Source organism: Macrotis lagotis, chromosome 8 (assembly GCF_037893015.1).
Source record: "Macrotis lagotis isolate mMagLag1 chromosome 8, bilby.v1.9.chrom.fasta, whole genome shotgun sequence".
NCBI lineage: Eukaryota > Metazoa > Chordata > Mammalia > Peramelemorphia > Peramelidae > Macrotis > Macrotis lagotis.
Window position 1 is genome coordinate 55228025 of NC_133665.1, and position 24158 is coordinate 55252182.

Sequence of the window (24158 nt, forward strand, 5' to 3'; positions counted from 1 at the left end):
TGACAATCCATGAAACTAAGTAAAAAACAGTCCTTATTCTGTTATGATCCTTTTTCTTGCTTCCATAAGTGTCTATATTAGAGAGACAGGAGGGAAAGCAGTGACCACAAAGAAGCATAAGTTTATGGACCATCTCTAAGGGATAAGACTTACCTGGGGAAAAGAGTAGTGGTACCAAATTCAAATAGAATGGGAACCACTAAGCTATATAAAAAGATCCTCTGGTTCAAATACTGACTTAGAAAAATCATATATTAATATTATCTGTGTTAATGTTTTATTAAATTCTTACTTATTTTGTTAAATATTTCCCAATTTATATATATATATATATATATATATATATATATATATATATATATATATATATATAGTTTTTGCAAGGCAACAGAGTTATTAAGTGACTTGCCCAAGGTCACACAGCTAGGTATTATATGTCTGAGGTCAGACTTGAACTCAGGTCCTCTTGACTCCAGGGCCAGTGCTCTATCCACTGCATTACCTGGCTGCCCCCCAATCATATTTTAATCTGGTTCTTGCTTCCCTCGGGAGTTTTGTGGGCTGCCTGCAGCAGGAGGACCAAAACAGGTTGGACATTTTCCACAAGGTACAACATGGATGATCAAACTCCTCTAAAAACTTTTACTTGGAACACAGAGAATTAAATGATTTGTCCAGGCTCACAAAGTCAGTATGTATGAGAGGCAAAACTTGAAGCCAGTACTTCTTGGTTTTGAGGCTCTAGATTTCTATCCACTATAACAGAGAGTAGTATTCTAAATAATAAATTGTAGGAAAAGTATTACGGTTGAATTCAGGAAGACTTGGGTCAACATTCTGTCTATGTAAACCTATAAAAATCACAATTTATGTGTCTCAGGTAATTCCCCTGGATTTATCTAATAAGGCAGAGGATTTAGTGGAGGGAATACCCACATAGAAGCTTTCTTATGCTGATGAAGTCACAGATCTTTCCTGTACTTGCATGTTTTGATGTGAACCAGTGAGATACTGGCTCAATGACATATCAAAATTAATACTGACACTCTCCCTGTAGATGAAGTTTCAACTAAATAGAAGGATGAGAGCAAACAAAAAAGCAGGGAAAGCTGATTTTACTTTATACCTAAAGACAAAAATGATAATCACTTAATGGGACCCTTGGTCTTCTTACCTTTGCAGTGTTCATATTGGGATAAAAGTGTTTTGTGAATGCTCCAGTTCCTAAATAAGGAACTAGAATAACAGAAGCTATTACAAATATCATTGAATGAACAAAGAAAGATAGTCTTAAGTAGTCTCCAACTATCGAAGTTTAAAATGCTGCAGAGTAACTTTGATAATAACCCCAAAATAACCTTGATTTTAAACATGTTTTCAGAGACAGAAAAGAAAATTCCACCTCAGAGAGACACTGAGTCACATATAATAAATGCTGAAGGAGTAGGAGGGTATATGACTATTAAATTCCTTCCAAAACCAAACTGAACTAATCATAGAATCAAGGAACTTCAGAATTGGAAGGGACCCTGTTTAAGCTAACCCATTGCTAAATAAGAATCCCATGATTTGTATTCTAGCCTTTTACTTAAAGACTGCTGGTGAGAGGATTCTAAATCCTAGCCTAAAAATATTTTTAATAAAAATTTTATATTGGAATTTTTATCTTAAATAAAAAAGGGGAAAACGTAGGTCCATAGGGAAATGCCTTTTCCTGATTGTCAAAAATGACCATTGCAACCTAAGAATTCACTTTTCATATGCTAGTGGCCTGAAAGAGTTAATAGCATATCCAAGGTGCCCCAGGCACAAGAAGAATTAGACTCATAAATATTAAACAACCACTACCATAATATTATTAAGTTTAATACTCCTTTCAGAAAAGAGAAGTATATAGTAGGATTGGGCATTAAAATCCACCAATACTACTAAGAACTTACTCATCCATCTGTCCCCTCAATATTTTCTTCTTTCCAAGGCAGACAGTTATGTATACTAGGAAAGCTAACAAGTCTTTGCAGAATAGAAGTTCCATAATAAAAGCTATAATTGATCCAAATAAAACACCAAACATTCCCCTTCTCTCCCTGACCTCCAAGAAGAAAGTGAAGTTCTTAACTGTTAACTGAAGTGAATATTTCTAAGTAATGATTCCTTCCTCCAGTATCTTTTAGAGACCTAATAATTTTCAAACATGCACAAGAACACAAATCTTCTTTGGTCTTCAAAGACCAAAATCAGTCTTCCATACGAATTTGTATCAACAGAGACTACAAATACCCTTTGAAAGAGTTATGCACAGTCCTCCCTAATTCCTGCTTGACTACCTGGATATTACCTGTATACTTTCTAAGCTGGTCCTACCTACTCTTTGTTTATTCAGAGCACATAAAGTATCTTATTAACAAAGTAAATTTAAAAGAAGGGTTAAAAAAACAGATTTTACTCATGCTGAATAAAGTGTCAAGCTATCCCTGGCCCAATCTACTTGAGGACTTGAATTTCCCAAGTAAATTTCAGTTTTGTGTTGAGAATTATATGAGGCTTAAGTATGCTGTAGAAAATTCACCAAGGTGTGTAAAAATGAGATATGCCTTTGTGATTTTTTAAATGCATAAATGTGCATATCTCCTTTTCATGTACTCCAGAGAATAAAGTTGAATAATAATATCTGTGGATGTATTCATTATAATGTAATTGAACTGTCACCACTATGCCTACAAAAAACTTATTCTATTCTAGCAAGGTGGAGATTGAATTTCTAGGCAAATAATGGATCTGAAAAATTCATGATTTCACACATCTGCATTAGCTGGTCATTCTCAGATGGAGAGTAGGAAGGGTACCTGTCTAAATTAGGATTCCAAGACTAAGCACCTAATATTATATTAAGGTATTACAATAGCTGAGTCTTTTAGACATAAAGAATATATTAAAGAGCTGTTCACTAAAGTCTTTGAAAGGTAGCAAACGGAAACAAAATATATAAAAATCCTTTCAAGGTACATACCCCCAAAACAGACTGCCAGGTAAATTCCTGGAGATAGTTTTTCTGAATTATAATCACTTACCAAATGCATACCTGAAAAAGAAATAGAAAAAATACATTAAAATATGGTTTAACTTCATAATTTAAATCATTTTTATTATGCATGTTAGATTGATGTATAAATCTTCCATACCTAAGTTGGATGGAAATAAAATGACATTCTGTTTATATTAACCATGCTTTATTAAATTTTTTTACTACACATAGAAGTGTCCAGGTCCATATACTTTCATTCTCTAAATTACAAAATTAGCAACAAGCTGTATCTATATTCAAATGCAGGTCTTTCCTCTTAATAAAATGGACACAATTCTTCCCCCCCCTTCCATCTTTCCCTCTCTCTTCAATCTTCTGCTTTGACTTGTTTACTTACATAGATGTTGGTCTGAAACATCACCAAATCATATCCTAAATTTTGATCAGTGGTATATCTAAATTCAGGTAATGATGAGACATATTATGTAGTATTAGTCTAGAGATCCTTTGAGGAGTGGCATCATTAAAAGAATGAACACTGTATCTGAATTCTACTGCTCTATAAAATTACTCAAAACTCTGAGGTAGGATGTTACAAATTGATTAGATTTGAAAAACTTTCCAGAGTACATTAGTGATAAGTCATTATCCTCATTCTAACTCAAACAATGATAAAGAAAGAGATTTAAATTAAAAGAATACATTGATGTCATCACAGTACTAATGATATGAGTAAGATTTTACCTATCTCCATCAAATCTAACTAGACTACTATGGTTACTCAATAATATTAAGATTGTGTTCATTTGTTTTTATGGTGTGGGAATGGAAGATTAGCAGCAAACTCTTAAAAGACTCAAAATACCAAAAAGTTAAATGCTTCCAAGACTTTTAATTTACAAAGCAAAGAAAAGCAGCACTACATGTGGCCCAAGAACAGAAAACTACCACACCTGGTACAAAAGACTATATCTTTTATCTGTCCCAAGGATTTAACAAAAAGCATACTCTTTTGATACAAAAAAAATTAATTTGAATAATCTTGAAAAATTCTACATGCAGTGGCTTATAAATACATAAAACAACTTCCATTTCTACTAAGGAAGTTTATTGAACAGTGAAAGAGATAAGTTAGTTTCAGAAGTATTCCATCAAACTTTAATCTCAAATAAACTGTGCCATTAGAAATACACTTTTAAATTTTTCATCAGGGCAAACTGCCAGAATAAACAAATTTGTAAAACATCACTGCAGGTGACAAAATTAACCCACAAGTTTTTAACCAAATTCCACCCAAATGTAAATATCTTTAAAAAGTAATTAAGTGACACAGAACATTAAATTATTTTCATCAGATTTGCTTGTAATTTTTCTACCTGTATGTTATTTTATAGCTTCACCTGCTTTGAGTTTTAAGTGACAAGACTGCTTGATATAATATTTTTTAAATAAGGCTGGTGGATCCAATTATATGGGGTAGGGGAGAATTAAAGGGTCTTCATTATTTTTAGAGCCTTTGTTGTATTATTTTTCCCAACAGCTGGAACTTGTTTTACAAGCTGTTGTCTTTCATGGAAATTTTTTTTTAGATTCCTTAAGTCCATCTCTTTTCCTAAGAGTCTAAATTTTCTACCAAAATGGTCCATTTTAATAAATTACATCAAATTATTTTTAAATACATGTTTTTCCTCCATATATCATTGGTTTAACTCTACCTGATTGGTAATTCATTAGGCTCCACCATTCCGAAGGGGGTAAAAATAATCATGAAAGGGGGACAACGTGCTGAAGGCTGGCAGAAATCCTGCTGGAAAATAGCCCACTTTTTAAACACCTAAGCAGTTTTCTTCTATTTCAAGTATTTTATTTTACAGATTGAGCTTTTTATGTAAGGCTACTGGTTTTAAAGAAAACCTTTGATTGGAATGGGACATTAAGTTTAAAATAATTTTCATTAAAACAGCATAACACAGAAATAGGTAATGTGGAATTGTTCCCTCTCATTTCCAAAGTCATTATTACTTCTTCCAGTTATGGTACAGTCTAAATGTAAACTTGCAAGAATTATTCTATTTTCTTGGCAGACATAAGGAACCCCCCGAGGCCTATTTAAGAAGCATGCAGCAAGGAATTAATAATAAATTGTTTTCTGACGTGTGTCTGTTGCTGATTACATCAATCAAGACTGAAGAACTTGTCATGTGATGACAGCCAAACACTTGTGAATTTATTTCTCTGAAGAAGCTCATGATGAAAAATGCCAAAGAAACAAAAGCAAATGGCTCTCTCAGTAACTAAATAAAATCAGTAGGGTTCCTTACCTAGAGACTACTGAATTAACTGGGGTAGCAAGGAAGGTGGGAGGGAAATATTTTCTCAAACTTCCTTTGCCTTTCTTCTCATACATAAACGGAACTGAATAAAAACATTTTATCAAGAAATGTTGTCCTAAAAAATAAAAAGAATGTTGTGAGGGTGTTGGGACAAAGGAGAGAAAAATCTTTCTTTCTATTCCATGTCTTTTCTTGGAGAAAGCAGTTTTCCATTTTGCAATAGTTTTTGAAGTCATATTCTGAATATGGATGGAGAAGGATCATATTAACAGAAGCCTGAGGTGAAAAGAGCTAGTGTTAGGAGTTAATTAAGTAGTGTTTTTGTACTAATATTCAAAATTTCATAGGTCCATGAGGGCTTTGCATAGACAGCTTTAATCTTGGAAAAAGCCATTCAAGCATCTAGGAAAAGACAGACAATGAGCAATTTCAAAATAGCAGACCTAGCAAACTAATAACAACTTAACAGTGAAGTAGTACAGTATAACTATTGTATTGTATTTGTGTTCTGGCTTTTTAAAGGTTTTGTCTAAAGTTCCTTCTAGTTCTAACAACATTCCACAACTATGTACATTTTAATTTCTAATCTTCTATGGAGACAAGACTATTACATTAAATAGTTAGGAGGTAATATAAAACAAAATAAATTAAATGTTCAGTTTTATTGTATAGATTATAAATGCTGTAGAGTTCAAAAGAAAAAATGGTAGCTATAGTAGGATACTATATTGCAGTAATTGGAGACAAGAAAACCTGAATTCAAATCTTGCCTCAAATCTATGTAATAGTTACCTACTCCGGATTACAACTTCTATTTTCCTCATCTGTAAATTGGAGAATATAATATTATCTACTACCTCAGAGGATCATTGTGACTATCAAAAGAGATAATGCACATGAATGTTAAGGAATCTGCCAGCCTTAAAGCACTCTATATATTCTAGATGTTATTAACTACCAAATGTTCAAATCACCATGGGTTAGAATAGTTAGGGATTTGGGAAGGTAGAAAGGAAAGAGATGATTTATGCTAAGCCAGTGGAACCACATAAGCAAAGGCAATGAACTGAGAATTGATAGCAAAGGTATTTCATGAGAGGCAGAGTAAATATGACATGTTTCTAGATCAGAGTTGTTTCTGAATCTTACTAAACTAGGTCATCCTAGGTAAATCACTTAATCTTGCTGAGATTGAATTTCTTCATATACAAAATGGGAATGATAATAGCTCCTAATCCACAAAATTCTTAAAATGAAGTGCTATTCATTCTTCTTGTTAGAAACAATAATAAAAACATTCTTCTTGATAGAAACAATCTCAGAAGTCACTGCTATTATTCTTTTATACTTATTTTTTTGCAGACTATTATACAAACAAATTAAATGACTGCTTTTTTTGGTAATTTAGTAAAAGGATTGGGATATAAGCTTGTCTTCTTTAGACTCACTGAATGCACTGTAATCTTCAAAATAACTCCAGAAGGAGATAAGATACATGTACTTATCCTGTTCTCCAGAGGTTTTCATTACTTCTGCTAATCTTTATATTTTGAAATAATTTCATTCTGTATAGTTTGGAAATAATAAGTATTGACTAAAGTGTTATCTGTATAAAAAGTTTGTTCTTAAATCTTCAAGGAATATTATTATGTTTGAGCACTTGTGAACAATAATTTCAGTCTGGCTAGCTCCAGCATAGTCTGTTGAATTTTCAAAGATGTCATGGCGTTTATATTTGTAGTAGTGTGATTTGTCATCTGTTAGTTTATAATGTAGAGAGACCTTCTGGTATATAATTCTAGCCAAATGAACATGTCTTTCAAAGAATTTGGTAAATACTATATTATTGAAAATTGCAGTAAAGTTTGCATAAAATCTACTTTTGGTTTTTTCCCCATTTTCCTTTCTTAAAATTAATTTGATTTGTTTTCAGTTTTATGAATATTTAAGCACTTTTAGTATTAGCAAAGCACAGGAAACAAAGCAGCTGCACATCAATTGGTTAATGGCTAAACTAATTTTGTACATGAATGTAATGGAATATTATTGTTCTCTAGTAAATGAATTCCATTAAATCTTATTCAAAGACTGTAATTCTATACAAAGAGTACAATGAAACATGGAAAGACCTATGTGAACTAATGCAAAGTGAAATAAGTTAGAAGGAAGCAAATCATATGCACAATGATTCCAACAATGTAAATGTAAACTAATAACTACAGAACAATCAAAAAGAATGTCACCGAATTGCAAAGAACAAACTTGATCACAAAGAAAAAAGGAGAAAACACTTCCTCCAACTACTTTGCCAAGTTAGGGGTTTCCAACATAGACCATTATATATACTGTCAGATTTTCTTTCAATGTACTGATTGAAAATACTTATTTTTTCTTTTAAGGAAAATCCTTTTTTCTGTGAATTAGCTCTTTGGAAAAAAGGAGAGGGATACAAAGAAAAAATAAAGACTAGATTAAAAGTAAAAGATCAATAAAATTATTTTAATTAACAAGCATTTATTTTCCCTCCCAACTCTCTCTATTAAAAAAAGGGAAACTCTGGGGCAGCTAGGTGGCACAGTGGATAGAGCACCGGCCCTGGAGTCAGGAGTACCTGAGTTCAAATCCGGCCTCAGACACTTAATAATTACCTAGCTGTGTTGCCTTGGGCAAGCCACTTAACCCCACTGCCATAAAAAAAATAAATAAAACCTAAAAGAAAATTTACAAAAAAGAAAAACTCTTATAAAATATGTGTAATGAAGGAAAAAAATTGTACATTTGGCCATGCCCCCAAAATATATATTTTATTCTGTACCTTTATTCCATCACCTCTCTGACATGAAGTGGACTGCATGTTTTATCACCTACTCTCTAGAATTATTGTTGGTCATTGCATTGATCAGAATTCTTAAATCTTTCACAACTGTTTTTATTTACAATGCTGTAGTAGTAAAATTATTTTTGGTTTCAATACTGTAATTCCTAGTGAGTATATCTCATAAGCTTCCTTTATGTCCCTAACCTTTATACACAACATTTTTACTATTACTGATTGAATGGTTTGATGAGGTCTTCATATACATTATTTTTTTTATTTAAAATTTGTTTTACAAGGTATAAGTTTGGAACGTCAATCACTTACAGTAAAATACTCAGCCTCTGTCTTCTCATGCATAGCTTAATGTTCAATGTGTCTTGTCTAGAGAAGACATATTGCCTTCATCCAAAGACTCAATTTGACTTACAGAATAAAGTTCAAAGATTATGGTCTCTACCCTTCCCTGGCATACATTACATTTTATATTTTCATGTCCGGTGATGTAGCAGTTAATGTGCCTTTCAGTGGAGTCACAAACTTGAAGTCATCAATGTTTGTAAGAAGTCATACTGAAACCAAATTCAATTTATTCAGTAGTGACGACAATTGATTTAGCATGAGGCAGAATCTTAGCATGCTTAAATTGTCTCTCTAGAAGATAAACATTTTTCTTAGTATAATGGTGTAAACAGTATTTTTTAAGCAGATAACTATTTTGTCATGCTTATTATACTTGTTTCTATTTTATATGTTATTATAATTGCCTCCAATTTTTCTATACAATTCAGATAGAAGAGGTCCCAAGAGACATTACTATTCTGCTGTTCTTTTATATTTAATGCTTCTTGGACTATATTCCATAAATGAATAAATTGGCTTTTTTGTAGCTGAATAAAAGTATTAAAAAATAAACTCATCCTCTGTAAACTCACTGACAGCATTCCTGGTATGATTCCAGTAGCAGGTAGGACAACAGAGACAATATGCACTTCATCCCATTTTCATATGATTTTTATCTCTTGTTAGGTATCCATATGTATTATTAAGTGTCTGAGGCCGGATTTGAACTCAGGTAATCCTGACTCCAGGGCCGGTGCTCTATCCACTGCGCCACCTAGCTGCCCCTAGGTATCTATATTTCGAAAACTTTTTTTCCCCATGTAGTTTTCAGATTATGAGCCCTTGGTATAGTTACATTTACGCCAATAAAAGTTCTTAAATTTTTGTGAATTGTGGTTTGGCCATTGTGAGCAATAATTCGGTACAATTTCAAATGTTTTATTGGTTGAGTTCTACACAACATTTTGAGGTTTGTATTTATAGTATAATTTGTCAACCCATGAAAGCTTCCATGGATAATACTAGTCACCCAAGTTATGCCTTGCTAGACATTTCATGGGTGTTAAATTTTAACGTACTGCATTAATGATATGCATATGATATTTTGGTTACTTCACTTTCCAGTTAAGTCTCTTAATAATATCTTCACACTTGGTAAATTTTGACTAAAGGAAATCAAGATAATATGTAAACACTGCCTTCATTCAATACTTCAATATAACCATCAGTTTCAAACTTAAAGACTTGAGTTTCTCTTTCCTTAGCAAACTGGAAATATGTATTATTGAATTCAAATGAAAGTTTTTAATATAATTGATAAAGATTTCATGAGAAGAGTGCTGTGTGATGTCTTTCAGTAGGGTCATCTCAGTGGATCAGTCAACAAATATTTAATAAATACTCATGTACCAGGCACTGTTAATTACTGGGGTTAAAAAAAAGGCAAAAGATAGTCCTTGCCTACAAAGAGCTAATAATCTTCTTTCTTTTTGACTGAATTGATTGTTTTTTGTTTTCTTCTTTTTAATAGTATTTTATTTTTTCCATTTGTAGAAATTTAAGCATTCATTTTTATAAGAATTTGAGTTTTAAATTTTTCTTACTCTTCCTTCCCCTCCTTCCTAAAATGATAGGTAATATTTTCATATTAGTCACAGCTACGAAAGAAAAAAACAGAGCAAAAAAAGGGAAAAAAACATAAACATAATAAAGTGAAAAAAAGTAAGCATTGATCTGTATTCAGAATCCAGCTATTTTTTTCTTTTTAGTTTTTGCCAGGCAATGGGGATAAGTGGCTTGCCCAAGGCCACACAGCTAGGTAATTATTAAGTGTCTGAGGCCCTTGACTCCAGGGCCAGTGCTCTATGCACTGTGCCATCTAGCCACCCTTCAGCTATTCTTTATATGGATGTGGATAGCATTTTCCTCAGTGATATGTCAGGGGAGATGATTATGTCTGTAAGGTAGTAAACTGAGTAAGATCAGTAGTTTTTGTCTCAAATGCTTTCCTGTGGCATTACAGATTACTGGCAATATTTTATCAATTTTCCCCTTAGACTCAGTTTTGAGCTTGCATTTCTTGGCAGAAGGCATCACCTATCATCTGAAAAATGGAGCACCAGAGTAGTCTCTACATATAGGTTATATTCATGTTGATAAAATTTATACAAAATAGTCATAGGCAAGCTTTCATATCTTGAAAAAAAACTGGTATACAAGTTGTCTGAGGAACAAAAAGGGTGTGCCAAAAATCTAAAGGGTATAAAGAGCAGTTCTCTTCCACTCACGAATTATTGAACAAAATACCTAAAAGTTCTAAAACATTTGTATATTTTCATATTCATGTATATTTGTATATTATCACAAGCCTTGACTCAGTTCTGCATTCATTGACTTATTTATGTACTACAAATTTAGAAACTAGACCCAAACATAATGAAAGCACTAGAGTATTTGATGTCTACATGGAAAGTCATAACTTTAAAAGTCATTTATTGTAATAAGGCTACACAAGCTTTCTGTTTCTTGTTCAATCCAAATTGTATTTTCCTTGTATTGAATTTCTCACAATCATAGAGATGACCAGAATTTTTTCTTCCTCAGAGGTTTTTCAATCTCTTTACTTCTCAAGACTCTATGATTCAGTTTTTATTTTGTTCTTTTGCAGTTTTGACCGCTTGTACCATTTAAAATTTTTTTGATCTTGGTTATCAAGAGTTGATTAAGAGAATATGGAATTTCAGATGTCCTTTTGTTTTCCAGATTCCTCCCCCACCCCAGATTTCTTTTTTTTTGCCTTTAATTGGGCAATATAGTGCACCAATTTTCTAGCAGCAAGATATTGATATCATTTTCCTCAACTTTTCCAGTTTTCTGATTCTCTTAAGTTACTTCTGCAGGGATAGTATCTGATACCTTTTCTTAGGCTTATTCCTTAAGAGATCCATCTTTCTTCCTATGGGTCTTACCATAGCAACAGAAATTGCATATATATTTTTGAATGAAGACCCTGAAATGTATACAGTTTCTTTCAAATACTATTAGAAAATGTGCTTGTCCATGATAATTATAGGAGATATCTTTTTTGGAATAATTCATCTACTAGTTGGTATAATGTCATTAAACTCAAAAGGGGATTTCTAATGATTACAGTATAAGAATGCTAAGCCCCTTTTAAAAAATAATTCAAGACATATGTGTTATTTAAGTCATCCATTTCATTATTAGATATAATTTCTGGAATTTCATTAAGTGAAGATTTCTCAATTTCATTTTATATTTCATCTAATTTATGATTGTATTGATTGGCAATGTGTTGTTGTGACTTGGAGATGAGGACACCAATGCTAAAAAAATTATTGCCTGTAATTAGTATTGTTTCTAACTTTGTTATAATGCCTAAGCAAATACTCATATCTTCATTCCATTTCATGTCCATTTATGGTTGAATGACTTTAGCGGTCAGTACATCCCTAATGAAGTAATTCCATCAGGAGACATATTGATACTTCTGATTTGCTAGCTATATCTTTATTTCTAGTAGTTACAGAAAACAAAAACACACCACTTTTGCTACTATGCTCTCTTAAATTGATAATGATAATTAAGGGAGTCATCCTGCATGCCTATGCAAGCATTTCCATTTTTTAGATTCAATAAGACCAATTACATCACACTGCCCATGGTGCTAATCTGGTAAATATTTGGTAACTTGTATGGTAGTAAATGTTTAACAACTCACTCTGAGAAAAAAAATTGACACACAAAACGTTTTTTTTAATTTTATATATATATATATATATATATATATATATATATATACATATATATATATATTAGCATTTTCTCTGTTTTTTTAAAATCTAGACATTAAAATAATGAGCCAAGTCATAATTCATAACATTTGCCAATCTCCACTTTTCACACTAAAAACAAAAAACAAAAAAAAAGAAAAACAACAAAAAACTTCACACTAAAATTTAATGATAAACCCTTGAGCCTGTTTGATCAGTTGTATCACCATTGAACATTTTGGTCAGTTCTTCAGAGTTCCCAATAGGTCTTCAAATCTCCCACATAGTCTCAGGGCATAGAGGTCCAGCTATAAATCACCCTGGTAGATATTTCCTAACTTGTTTTTTTCCCCTTAGCCTCTATGAAAGATAAACTGGCTTGAATAGAGTCTGAAATGATTACAGTGACAACTAGCTCTGAAAATACACATTAAAGACTAGAGGAAAATTTTCAAAATGATCAGGAAAGCAAAGTCAATTATTCATTACAACAATTTGAAAAGAAGAAAAATAACAAAACATAGTAAAATTTAGGTTTATCTAAGGATCAACTTTTGATACTCTCAGGAATCCTGAATGACTTAGAACCTGGAAAAAGATAAAGAAAAAAGGCATCACCAGAGACAAATGAATTTTTGAATAAGCAGAAATGGGGGGAAAATGGAGAGCTAGATCAGAAAATCGTGCCCAATTCAACGTAAACAGAAAATTCACTGAACAGAAATAAAGAAGCCCTGAGAAATGCCCATAAGGATGAGCCTTTTCATATATACTGTCACTCTAAAATTGTTTCATCATAACAGGAGAATGAAGGGGCAGTATCTCTAACAGAAAAGCAGAGAAACATAGATGAAGAGAAATAGAATATAATAATTGCAGAGGGTGAGGAAGATACTTGATGATATGTATCATAGTAATAAACTAAGTCATTTAGCTCTATTTGAATCTCAGCTAAATTACCAGCAACTTATAAGAATGTAAGGCAGAAAAAGTGTGAAAGAAAAGTAGCCAATTATATCCAGAAAAATTTCTTATCTAGATACCCAGATACCCAAGGCTTCCTTCTTTCAGCAAAATAAATCTATACTTTTTGGAAAATTATTTGAACGCAAAATTAATCTTTACATTCTTCTTGTGTGTGCTCTCTCTCTCTCTCTCTCAAAAATTTATCAAATGTTTTACGTACCATGCTTGACCTGCTCTGAATCTGTTCACATCAATTATATAATTAACACATATATAAACTAACACAATGCAGATCCATTAGAAAATAGGTCATATGTAAGTTACTCCATTTTTTTTTAGAAGAACAAACTTTTGGGGTGGAGCCAAGATGGCAGCGTGAAGGTAGGAATTCCCAGAAACTCGTTACCCCCAAAAAACTCCAAAAGTCATCAAATTATGACTCTAGGCAAAATTTAGAGGGGCAGAACTCACTGAAAGACTGAGTGATACAATTTCCCATTCCAGAACAACTTAGAAGTTCCATGGGAAAGGTCTGTTTCACCGGGACAGGAGTTAGAAAAGCCACTGCAAGTGCAGCCCCAGCAACAGCAACAGCAACAGCCACATAGCACAGCCCAAATACACAGATCCATGGGGGCTCCTGGGTCCATGGCAGAGGGTGTGGTTTCCAGACCTCCTAGCCCTGGGATCAACAGGAACAGCTTGAAGGGGTGGTGAGAGTGAGTATGGAGCCAGTGTTGGCCTCAGAGCAGCCCTGCAGTGAGAACTTGCAGTAGGAATCGGGGAAGCCATCCTGTACCTCCTGAGAGCAGCCCACAGACCATAAGGGGGTCAGGGGAGACTGCAGAGGTCCTCTGATTTCCCTGGGGCAGGACTCAGCTGTTTGCCCACACTCAAATTCAGGTTGCAGTTTGGGTTTCCATACCACCAATAGCTGAGCAAGGACTCTCCCCACAGCTCCAAGACAGAGGGGAATGCCTGCAGTCATCCACATACCAAAGCACAGGCAAGAAAGTAGTCAAAGTCTCTCATGAGACTGTGGAGGAATTAAAGTCACAGTGGGGTAATCCCAAACCCCCCCCCCCCACAAAGCCTTGGAAGTGCAGTAAATCAATGATAGATTGAGGAAATGAGAAAACAAAAGAAGAAGAAGAAGAATATGACCACAGAAAACTACTTTGGTCCCATGGAAGATTCAGAAGATGACAAAATCAAAACTTCTATATACAAAACCTCCAAGAGAAATAGAATATGGGTTCAGACTATGGATTAGCTCAAAAAAGACTTTGAAAAGTATTTAAGGGAGGGAGAGGAAAAATTGGGAGGAAAAATGAGAGCAATGCAGATAAATCAAGAAAACCAAATCAGCAGCTTAGTGAAAGAAATACACAATATACTGAAGAAAACAATATGTTAAAAACCAGTTTAGGCCAAATGCAAAAAGCAACCAAAAAGCAAATGAGGAGAAGAATGCCTTAAAAAGCAGAATTGGGCAGCTGGAAAAGGAGATAAAAAAGCACTCTGAAGAAAATAACTCCTTCAAGTGCAGAATGGAGCTAAAGGAAGCTGAAGACTTTGAGGGAAATAGGGAAGAAATAAAACTATTCCAAGAAAAACAAAAATTAAAAGAAAATGTGAGATAACTCACTAGAAAAACAACCAATTTCAAAAACAGAACCAGAAGAGATAATTTAAAAATTATTGGGCTGAAAGTCACAACTAGGAAAGGAACCTAGACTTCATTTTTCAAAAATAATACAGCAAAATTGCCCTGAGATCCTAGAAGAAGAGGGTAAAATAGAAATTGAGGGAATTCACCAATCACCCCCTGAAAGAGATCCCAAAAGAAAAACTTCCAGGAATATTATAGCCAAATTCCAAAAGAGAAAATACAAAAAAACTGCTAGAAACAAACAATGCAACTACCATGGCTCTATAGTCAGGATTACACAGGATCTGGCAGCATCTACATTAAGGGTTCATAGAGCTTGGAATACAATATTCCAGAAGGCAAAAGATCTTGATTTACAACCGAGAATCAACTACCCAGCAAAACTGAACATCCTCTTTCAAGGGAAAAGATGGACTTTCAATGAAACAAGAGACTTTCAAACTTTCAAACTTTGAAACAACCAGAACTGAACAGAAAGTTTGATCTCCAAGTACAGGACCTGGGGGAACCACAGAGGGGGTAGATGAGAAGGACTAATTATGAGGAACTTAATGATGTTGATCTTTTTGCACCCCTGCATGGGAAGAAGATACTGATAATTCATATGAATTTCTCATTGATAAGATCAATTAGAAGGAGCATATATAGACAAGGCACAGGAAGGAGATGAATATAATGGTATAATATAGTAAAAGATGGAATCAATGGGTGATAAAGGAAAGTACTGGAAGGAAGAGAAAGGAGAGGAAGAAGGGGCTAAAATACTTCATGTAAGAGTCAAGAAAAAGCTTTTTCAATGGAGTAGAACAGGAAAAAGCAAGTGGGAATGAGTGAGCCTTCATTCTCATCAGAAATAGCTCAGAGCGTGCGGCTAGGTGGCGCAGTGGATAGAGCACCGGCCTTGGAGTCAGGAGTACCTGGGTTCAAATCCGACCTCAGACACTTAATAATTACCTAGTCGTGTGGCCTTGGGCAAGCCACTTAACCCCACTGCCTTGCAAAATAAAAAAAATGGCTCAGAGAAAACATAATATACACATTTAATAGGGTATAGATAACTATCCTTCCCTAGAGAAAAATGAGGAGAAAGGGATGGGATAAGGGGGGATGGGGGGAGAGGGAAGGGGAGAGTAGATGATAGAAGAGAGGGAAAGCTCATGGGAGAGGGTACTCAGATACAACACACTTTTGAACAGGGACAGGGTGAAAGGAGAGAGAGAGAATAGAATAAATGGAAGTGGGAAGGAATAGAGTGGAGGGAAATACAGCTAGTAATAGCAACTATGGGAAAAATACTGAAGCAACGTCTTTGGTGGATTTATGATAAAGAAGGCAACTCATCCAAGAGACAGAGTCATTGGAATCTCCCTTCAGAGCCAGCCTCATCTCTTCTGATTATCTTGTCCCATATATCTAAGTGACGACCAAATTCTTCTTAATGTTCTTAGACAACTGTGAGATAGTACTCTTTGGAGAAAAGAAATTAGATTAAAATTTCTGAAGGTCAATTCTAATGCTAGAAGGTAAAAGAATGAACATACTTAGCAGGTGAAAAAATTAGAGTTCAATCTCAGTTCTGACATTTGTTAATGATGTGGCTTTGGGCAAGGCAGTTCACCAAACTTCAGTTTCCTCATCTGCAAAATGGGGGTAGTAAAATTTGAACTGCTTTGTTTATATGGTTATTAGAAGAGTATTTTATAAACCTTAGAGTAATAAATAAATGCGAGTTATTACTAATATTAAATTGGTAGAAAAGTACTGACTAATGGAACAAAATAGGATACTAAGTAGTAAAAACTGAAGTTCTCTTAAAATCTTTGAAAATCTCTGTGCTACCATGGTCCAGGCTACCAAAAAACAGAATGAAGTAACTTACCTATTGCCTATTATTGATTGGATCTGCTTTGTATTTACTTGATAAGTGTTAGTTGTATAGTTGATGTGAACAGATTCAGAGTGGGACAAATTAATAAGAACTTCAGTATTACATGTAAGAGGATTACATGTAAGAATTTCTGAATGCTTGATTAACTGAAACTTGCCCCTTGTTGTAAAATTATATGGTTCTTGTTTGGTAATATGTGTCAGACACATTTTAAGTAGCAAACTGATAAAAATAAAATAAAATTTAAAAGAAAGTAAATGCTACATATGTCATTGCATTTTTGTTTTACAAATTCAAGTATGTTTACCTGCAGGGTTAGCAGTTTAACCAATGATTCAGCAGAACCATTTTCCTTTAAGAAAAATGAATTTACAAAGCAGTATTAGGCCAAAGAGTGGGGGTAGGTAACATCTCTGACAGCTGGTTTTGGTTGTTGCCAAGCCTCAGTATTCCACAGCGGTCACAAGGGAAGGAAATAAGCTAGAATTGTAGTAAACGAAACCACTTGTCTGCTTTCTGGATTCACTTTCTTGTGGTCACAGATCTCTAAAAACTGGGATCCTGCACTCTGTAATTACAACGTCCACATTTAAAAAGAAGGAAAGGGAATAACAAAAATATGGGCTCGAAGGAAGTTTTTTCTCCTGATGAATACTTAGTGAGAAGGGACGGCAGAGGCAGGAGAGATTGGAGTAAAAAATAAAAGCAAAGCATTCTGGCAAGCTGAGAAATAAAATTCAATGCAATAGGGCTCTTTTAAGCATTCTCCTACATGTGGATTCTATGAAACTGCTTGAAGCTTTTATGTTATAATTTCATAACATTAAGGATAACAAGAATTATTTTGCAGTGTCAACACCTAGATTATACTTTTTTAAACTTTTACCCTGGGAGGACAGACCAAAAACTAGTTAAGAATCATCTGAAAATTGAATTATGCAATTGAAGACCAACTTAAGCCAAGTCTTCTGTCTATGTTCATTTCCAAAGCTAAAAGTCATTATGAAACCTGGCTTATAAGATGCAAAAGTAGCCAATTTCAAATTAAATTTGCTTTGGTTCAATCACTACAGTGCCAAAACCAGAATTTATGTGGTAACTCACAGAATTCTACTTTAAAATTACTGTTCCACAATATGACTCTGAATCAGTGAGTACCCCTGGCAGCTTTGATCAAGGCATTAGTCGAACTCTCCTCCCCTCAATTAAAGCATGTGTTCATGAAGATATAATCAAATCCTCCAAAAAATTGAAAGACTCCCCTGAGAACCATCCATCAAAATCTTGCTAAGTTCAACTAAAGCACTAACAGATTTGAGTTTATAGTGACTACAGGCTGCTTTAACTCTACTCATTTGTGAGTATTCAGTGAGGCATCAATCTCTATAGGTAGAACTTGGACAAAGAACACTACTTCAGTTTTATTTTCAATAGGTATATTCAGTATTTTAAGGATCTGTGATTTGATTGATGTAGGTATTCCCCCTTCACTAATACCAACTGCAATCCCTACAATTTATCAGTTAATCTTTGAGAACTCCTATAGAACAGTGTGACCAAACTGTGATGAATCTCTTTGAACTTAACTTGTCTGGCATTCACATGAGAGGCACCCAGTTTATCACTGTTTCTTCTAGCTTGATATGACCTACCAGAAATTACACTATTCACTGCTGGCATAGCCTTCAAGAATCCAGATATGCTCCAATATAGGAATGAAGCATAATAGGACTTTTGGTAGCATAAACTGTTACATCAGCACAAACTTTTTTTTTTGCAGATGATATAAAATAAACACTACTTACATAGTACAACAGATTCTGATAAAGTCTAAACATCATAGCTGTTCTATTGTTGCCAATAAAAATGGGTACAATTAACATAATGAAATAACTAAACTTCAAGAGAGAATACTATAAAAGCATAATAAAACTAAAAAAAGTGGCATGGAATCCAGAGGAGAGAGAGAGAGAGAGAGAGAGAGAGAGAGAGAGAGAGAGAAAAGAACACACTACGAATTTGTAAGATAAAACATAAAGTTTTAAAAACAACTATTATCAGAGGCATTAGATCAAATTTAATCAGTCCTTCAGATAATAAATCATTCTTTTTTTAAAATAAGGAAAGTGGTTGAAGGTGGTATTTTGAAGGTTTTGATACACCTGAGATTCATGCAGAGAATTCTACACACAAATAAAAAAATTAAGAATTAACTACCTATCTATAATTTAAAAATTCTCTTCAGGATAAAAATTTGACCGTAAGTCAGAGTGTTATGCTTTCTTTTAGATAATTAATTGCTCATTTATTTTTAATAATTTAAATATCAATATATTTTTATTCATAGCTAACTCAAAGATACAAAAATAAAAGTTTTAAGAAACCTGATTTCTAAAACCTATCTTCCTGTCTTGTATGTAGAGATTAGTAAATTAAGCTTTTCAAAACATATATAATGGGCAAAGGATATGTAATTTCTTCACTTTAGGGAACTCCATGGTGGAAACACCTTCACTAATTCAGAGTGCAACCAGTTTATAACTGACTACATAAGTCCTAAGGAGTTACCCAAGATAGGACAATTATGGTAATATACTCTATTATATTTATTTTTGTTTTTATTTGGTTTTTTTGGCAAGGCAAGGGAGTTAAATGACTTACTCAAGGTCACACAGCTAAGTATTAAGTGTGTAAAGTCAAATTTGAAGTCAGGTTTTCTTGACTCAGGGCCAGTGCTCTATACACTGCACCACCAAGCTGCCCCCATTATCTCAATTTTAAAAAATAACTCCCACAACCTCAATTATTTTGTTAAGTAGTAGCCTCTTTAGAAAGTTATTTTATTCAATTATCTGTATTTTTTAGCAGTTGTCATAAGGAATTTCTTTGTTGCTATTTAAGATTGCTGCATATCATTCTCTTTCTCTTCATTACTTCTCTGATCCCTTCCACCAAAAGAAAAAAATTAGGAAACAAAAGATCATCTATAGAATATGAAACCCAAAGTAGATGGATCTCAGGGGTTGGAGGTAGAATTTGAATTAAAATCTGCTAGACTCTAAGTCTACCACTCTGCTTATACTATATTACCTCTACCTCTCAGACTATAAAAGTAAAGAAAAAATTTGCAAAGGTAACTAGAAAAACAATACCTATACCAGAGAAGAAAGTTAATGTATTCTACAAATCAAAATATTATTAGTGGGTATTTTTCATACAAATAAATCAAAGATAAAGAAGAAAGGTTCCTATATATATCAACATCTGTAGACCAATACTTTTTGTGGGAGCAAGAAACTTATTAACAAGTGAAACAATTGAGGATAAGTGAAATAAATTGTGGTATATGAATGTGAAAGAACATTATGTATGATGAAACTTATGAATAGAAAAAATTCAGAAAACTTATATGATCTGACACAGCAAAGTAATTAAAACCAAGAGGACAGTATATACAACTGTCATGATATCATAAAGGAAAAGAAGAGCAAAGACTATGAGAATTCAGATCAATGCATTAAAATCTAAACTTCAAAGAACTACTGATGAGATGTACAATTCCTTTATTTTGGTAGACTTCTAGCAAGCTAGTATAGAATAAGGTACATACTATTAGAAGATCAAATGGTTTGTCTTGTTTAAAGGTCCTTCTTTTTTTATAAGAGAAGATCAAGGATGAAGTTAACTGGAAAATGAAAGTGATGTGAACTTTTTTTAAAGACACTTGGACCACTGAAATTCACAGTCTGAGAGAATTCACTAACAGAAATATGAAACAATATTCTAAACAAGGAAAAAGCAAAAGGTAAAAAATGATTAACTAAAGAAACACATTATTAGAGTTTATTCATTTTCTAGATAACTGAACAAAATTATATCCATAGGTAACAAAAAGAATGATCAGGTTGCTAAATATTTACTAATGATACTAATTTTTCAGCAATCTGTCAAAATTTAGTTTTACTTTGCAATATTACTTAATGTTTACTTATAGAAGAATCCTTACTATTATAAATAATTTACATCACTCTCCAGCTTTAAAATGGAAATGCCAATATGACTCTTTCTTGTACTATTAGAGTCTTGTACTATTAAAATTTTACCTTTAGAGTTTAGCACTAGCGTTATTTGCTTTTAAAAAATAAAGGCAAACCTATATACAACATAGATTTCAGTGGGCTATGTTCAGGAAAAGGGTCACTGCTGCCCAGATTTAATAAGGGAAAAAGTATTTTCACAGAAATTCTCAATTAAATATAAACAATACAAATATCCTTTTTTAAATTTAACAATCAGTTCAAATATATCTAAAATATCAACACAGAAGCAAAGCATTAAGTAGTGTATTTATGATATAAGTAAGCACTAAATTTAATTTCCAAAACTTAAATGTGTTTTTCATTATCATCATTAGTCAACAATTGTATTGCAAAGCACAATGTCACATGGTATTAATCTTTGCTTCATTAATATGTCATATCAACTGCTCACTTTTGCTCACAGCATTCTTTGAAACTGATACTCTGCTCTTTCTGTCTGAGTAGGAAGTGCCAAAAGCAGCTTCCTCTACAGGAAGGATGACCCCCTGAGATCCTCTACTTTGAGTTTAAATTTCTAGAGATAATCTTTTCTTTTCTTCTTTTTTTGAGGGTGGTGGGGAGGATCAGGGAAGTAATGAAGAGAAAGGGAAGATTTTGCAAGTGATCTTAAACGGCAACAAAGAAATTCCTTAGGATCCTTGCCAAAGTAAAGCACAGATAATAGAATAAAATAGTCAGTTTTCTGGTGAAGTTGCTATTTAACAAAGATAACTAGGATATGGTGGGGGGGGAGGGGGAGGTGTATTAATTTTACCAAGAAACTGAAACTTGTTTTTTAAATTAAAATGGGCCAGAACCAAATTTAAGATAATCTAAAGGATCAAAATTATAGTAATAATTCTATAAGAAGTTGAGGACTTTAGAATTTCATTAGAAATATGAAAATTAATGGAATGTTGAACAAACCTTTCAAACATCAATAGAGTATTAATTACTAATTGATAAATATTGGTCAATGAAGTCTATCCCTTCAAGTGCCAAGTGCATATGTCATAATGAATAAGTGTAATGAGCAAAATGTAATAATGAACTGGTGATTAAGAATACAAATTAGATAGTTAAACATGAAGCTGTACACAGAGGGGTTTGGCAATATGTCTGCTGAGAACCATAATATCATTAAATATTGAACTAGATCAGGAACTAGATCAAGAAAAGTTGGTGATCTCTACTCTAGAGTGCAAACCTGGCAGTTCCACAATTACTGGCACCTTTATCACTCAATGAATCTACAATGATTGTCCCCAAATTAACTCTCAAGTTGCCTCCTGAAACCTCCTTTAGAAATCATCATAGAAATCCCCACAACCATAAATGGCAAAGTATCTGATGAAGTCAAGCTGAGGTAAGACACCTGTACTTTTAATTCTGTGACTTTAAGGCTATGCCAGCAATCATTAATTAAAATATTTAGTAATAATCCACTACATCCAAGGGACTGTACTAGATGATGGAGATACAATGAGAAAAGTAAGCCAATTCTGATGTTCAAGGACTTTCTACAACCTGGGAGGAGGAGGAGTCATATACACAAATAACTATTTAGAATATATTTAAGTAAATAACACAGGAATAAAAAAAAAGATTGACTTGAGAGTTTAAGAAATATCAGATTGCTTCTAGTCAGTAGAGTTCAGAAATGCAGCATTGAGAAAGTGACATCTGAGTTGAACTCTGAGGAAAGATTAAAAATGTCAATAGGCAGAAAATGAAGCTTGAAACATTATTCTAGAAATGGAAGGACAATGCATATATAAAGGCATGGGATAAGGAAGATAAGATCTGGAAACCAATTTGCTTAAGGAATAGTGCATGTGAAGAGGAATACTGCAAAATAAGACTTGCATTGTAAGGAAGCAAAGGCAGATTGTGAAAGTGTTGATTTCCAATGTAATAGAAAATGATAATCAAGTATAGGGTTTTAAGCAGGTCAGGAACTTGGGGTATTGGTAATAAAAGATTATTTTTGAAACAATGTAAAAGATAAATTGTTGAGATGAAAGACTAAAGGCAGGGTTAAAGCCTATCATGCACCATTATTCTAAAAGACTGATAAAGCATACTGCACACTGGACAGAGAGATGCATAAAAATAATTGCATTTTTAAACATGACCATTGTGGGAATTTATTTTGCTTAACTATGCATATGTGACCCAAGGATTCTGTATTTTTTTCCAGTGGGTAGAGGGAAGTTAAGAGGAAGAAAAAAATGTTTCATAATTTTAAAAAAATTTTTAAAAGTTAATAGACTATATAGTACAAGAAAAAGTTATTTTTTAAAGCACAAAAATCAGAATGATGGAGGTGGGGAAAAAAGGGAAAGAGAAAAAATGCTAGAAATAATACAGATGTAAAACAAGACAGGATTTGATAACTGACTAAGTATGGGGAATGAAGAAGAAACAAGAAACAAGAATGACTTGAAGAAACATAAGTCTAACAGTTCTTAAATATAAATGGAATGAGTAATCCAGTAAAATCAGTGGCATAATGGATAAGAAAATATAATCCAATAAATTTATCACAATCAAGAAACACATCTAAAAATAGACACAGAGGAAAATAATATGTAACATCTACAATAATGTAAATGGAAAAAAAGAACAAAGAAAAAAACTGAAAGTTGCACAATTATAATAAAAATAAAACTGAAGCCTGCACAATCATAATGAATAAACTTGCCACCAGAGAAATTGTACCCTACTCACTGGAGATAGGATGAATGTCTATATGAGTGGAATACTGCACACATTGTCAAAAAAAGATGACATAAATCAATCAACATACATTTATCATGTTCAGGTACCGAACCAAGCATTGAATAAAGAAAGACAAAAAAAAGCAGGGCAGCTAAGTAGCATGGAGGATAGAGTACTAGGCCTAGAGTCAGGAAAATCTGAGTTCATAATCCAATATTTTCTAGCTGGGTAAACCTGGCCAAGTCACTTAGCCTATTTGCTCATCTGTAAAAATGGGGAGAATTATATTATCTACCTCTCAGGGTTATTGTGAGCAGCAAATGAAATATTTGTAAAGTACTTAGCAGAGCAGCCATTTTACACACACACACACACACACACACACACACACACAAACAAAGTGATCTTTGTCACCATCATCATCATCACCTTAACTAAGACAATGGAAACAAAGCACCCTAGGCATGGGAGTCAGCAAGTGCAAAAGCACAGGAGACAAGAGATGGAGGATTGTGTTTAGTGA

At 33.4% G+C, this 24158-nt stretch overlaps 1 protein-coding gene across 1 annotated transcript in view; it reads right to left on the reverse strand.

The window, feature by feature from the left end:
• Positions 1-395: 395 nt before the first annotated feature.
• The window catches only part of LOC141495601 (lipase maturation factor 1-like), a 100179-nt gene continuing 76416 nt past the window's right edge, over positions 396-24158 (reverse strand). The window contains exon 3 of the mRNA XM_074197128.1: positions 396-3082. Within this exon, the coding sequence (XP_074053229.1) occupies positions 3064-3082 (19 nt within the window). The 3' untranslated portion in view covers positions 396-3063. The remainder of the gene's footprint in view (positions 3083-24158) is intronic.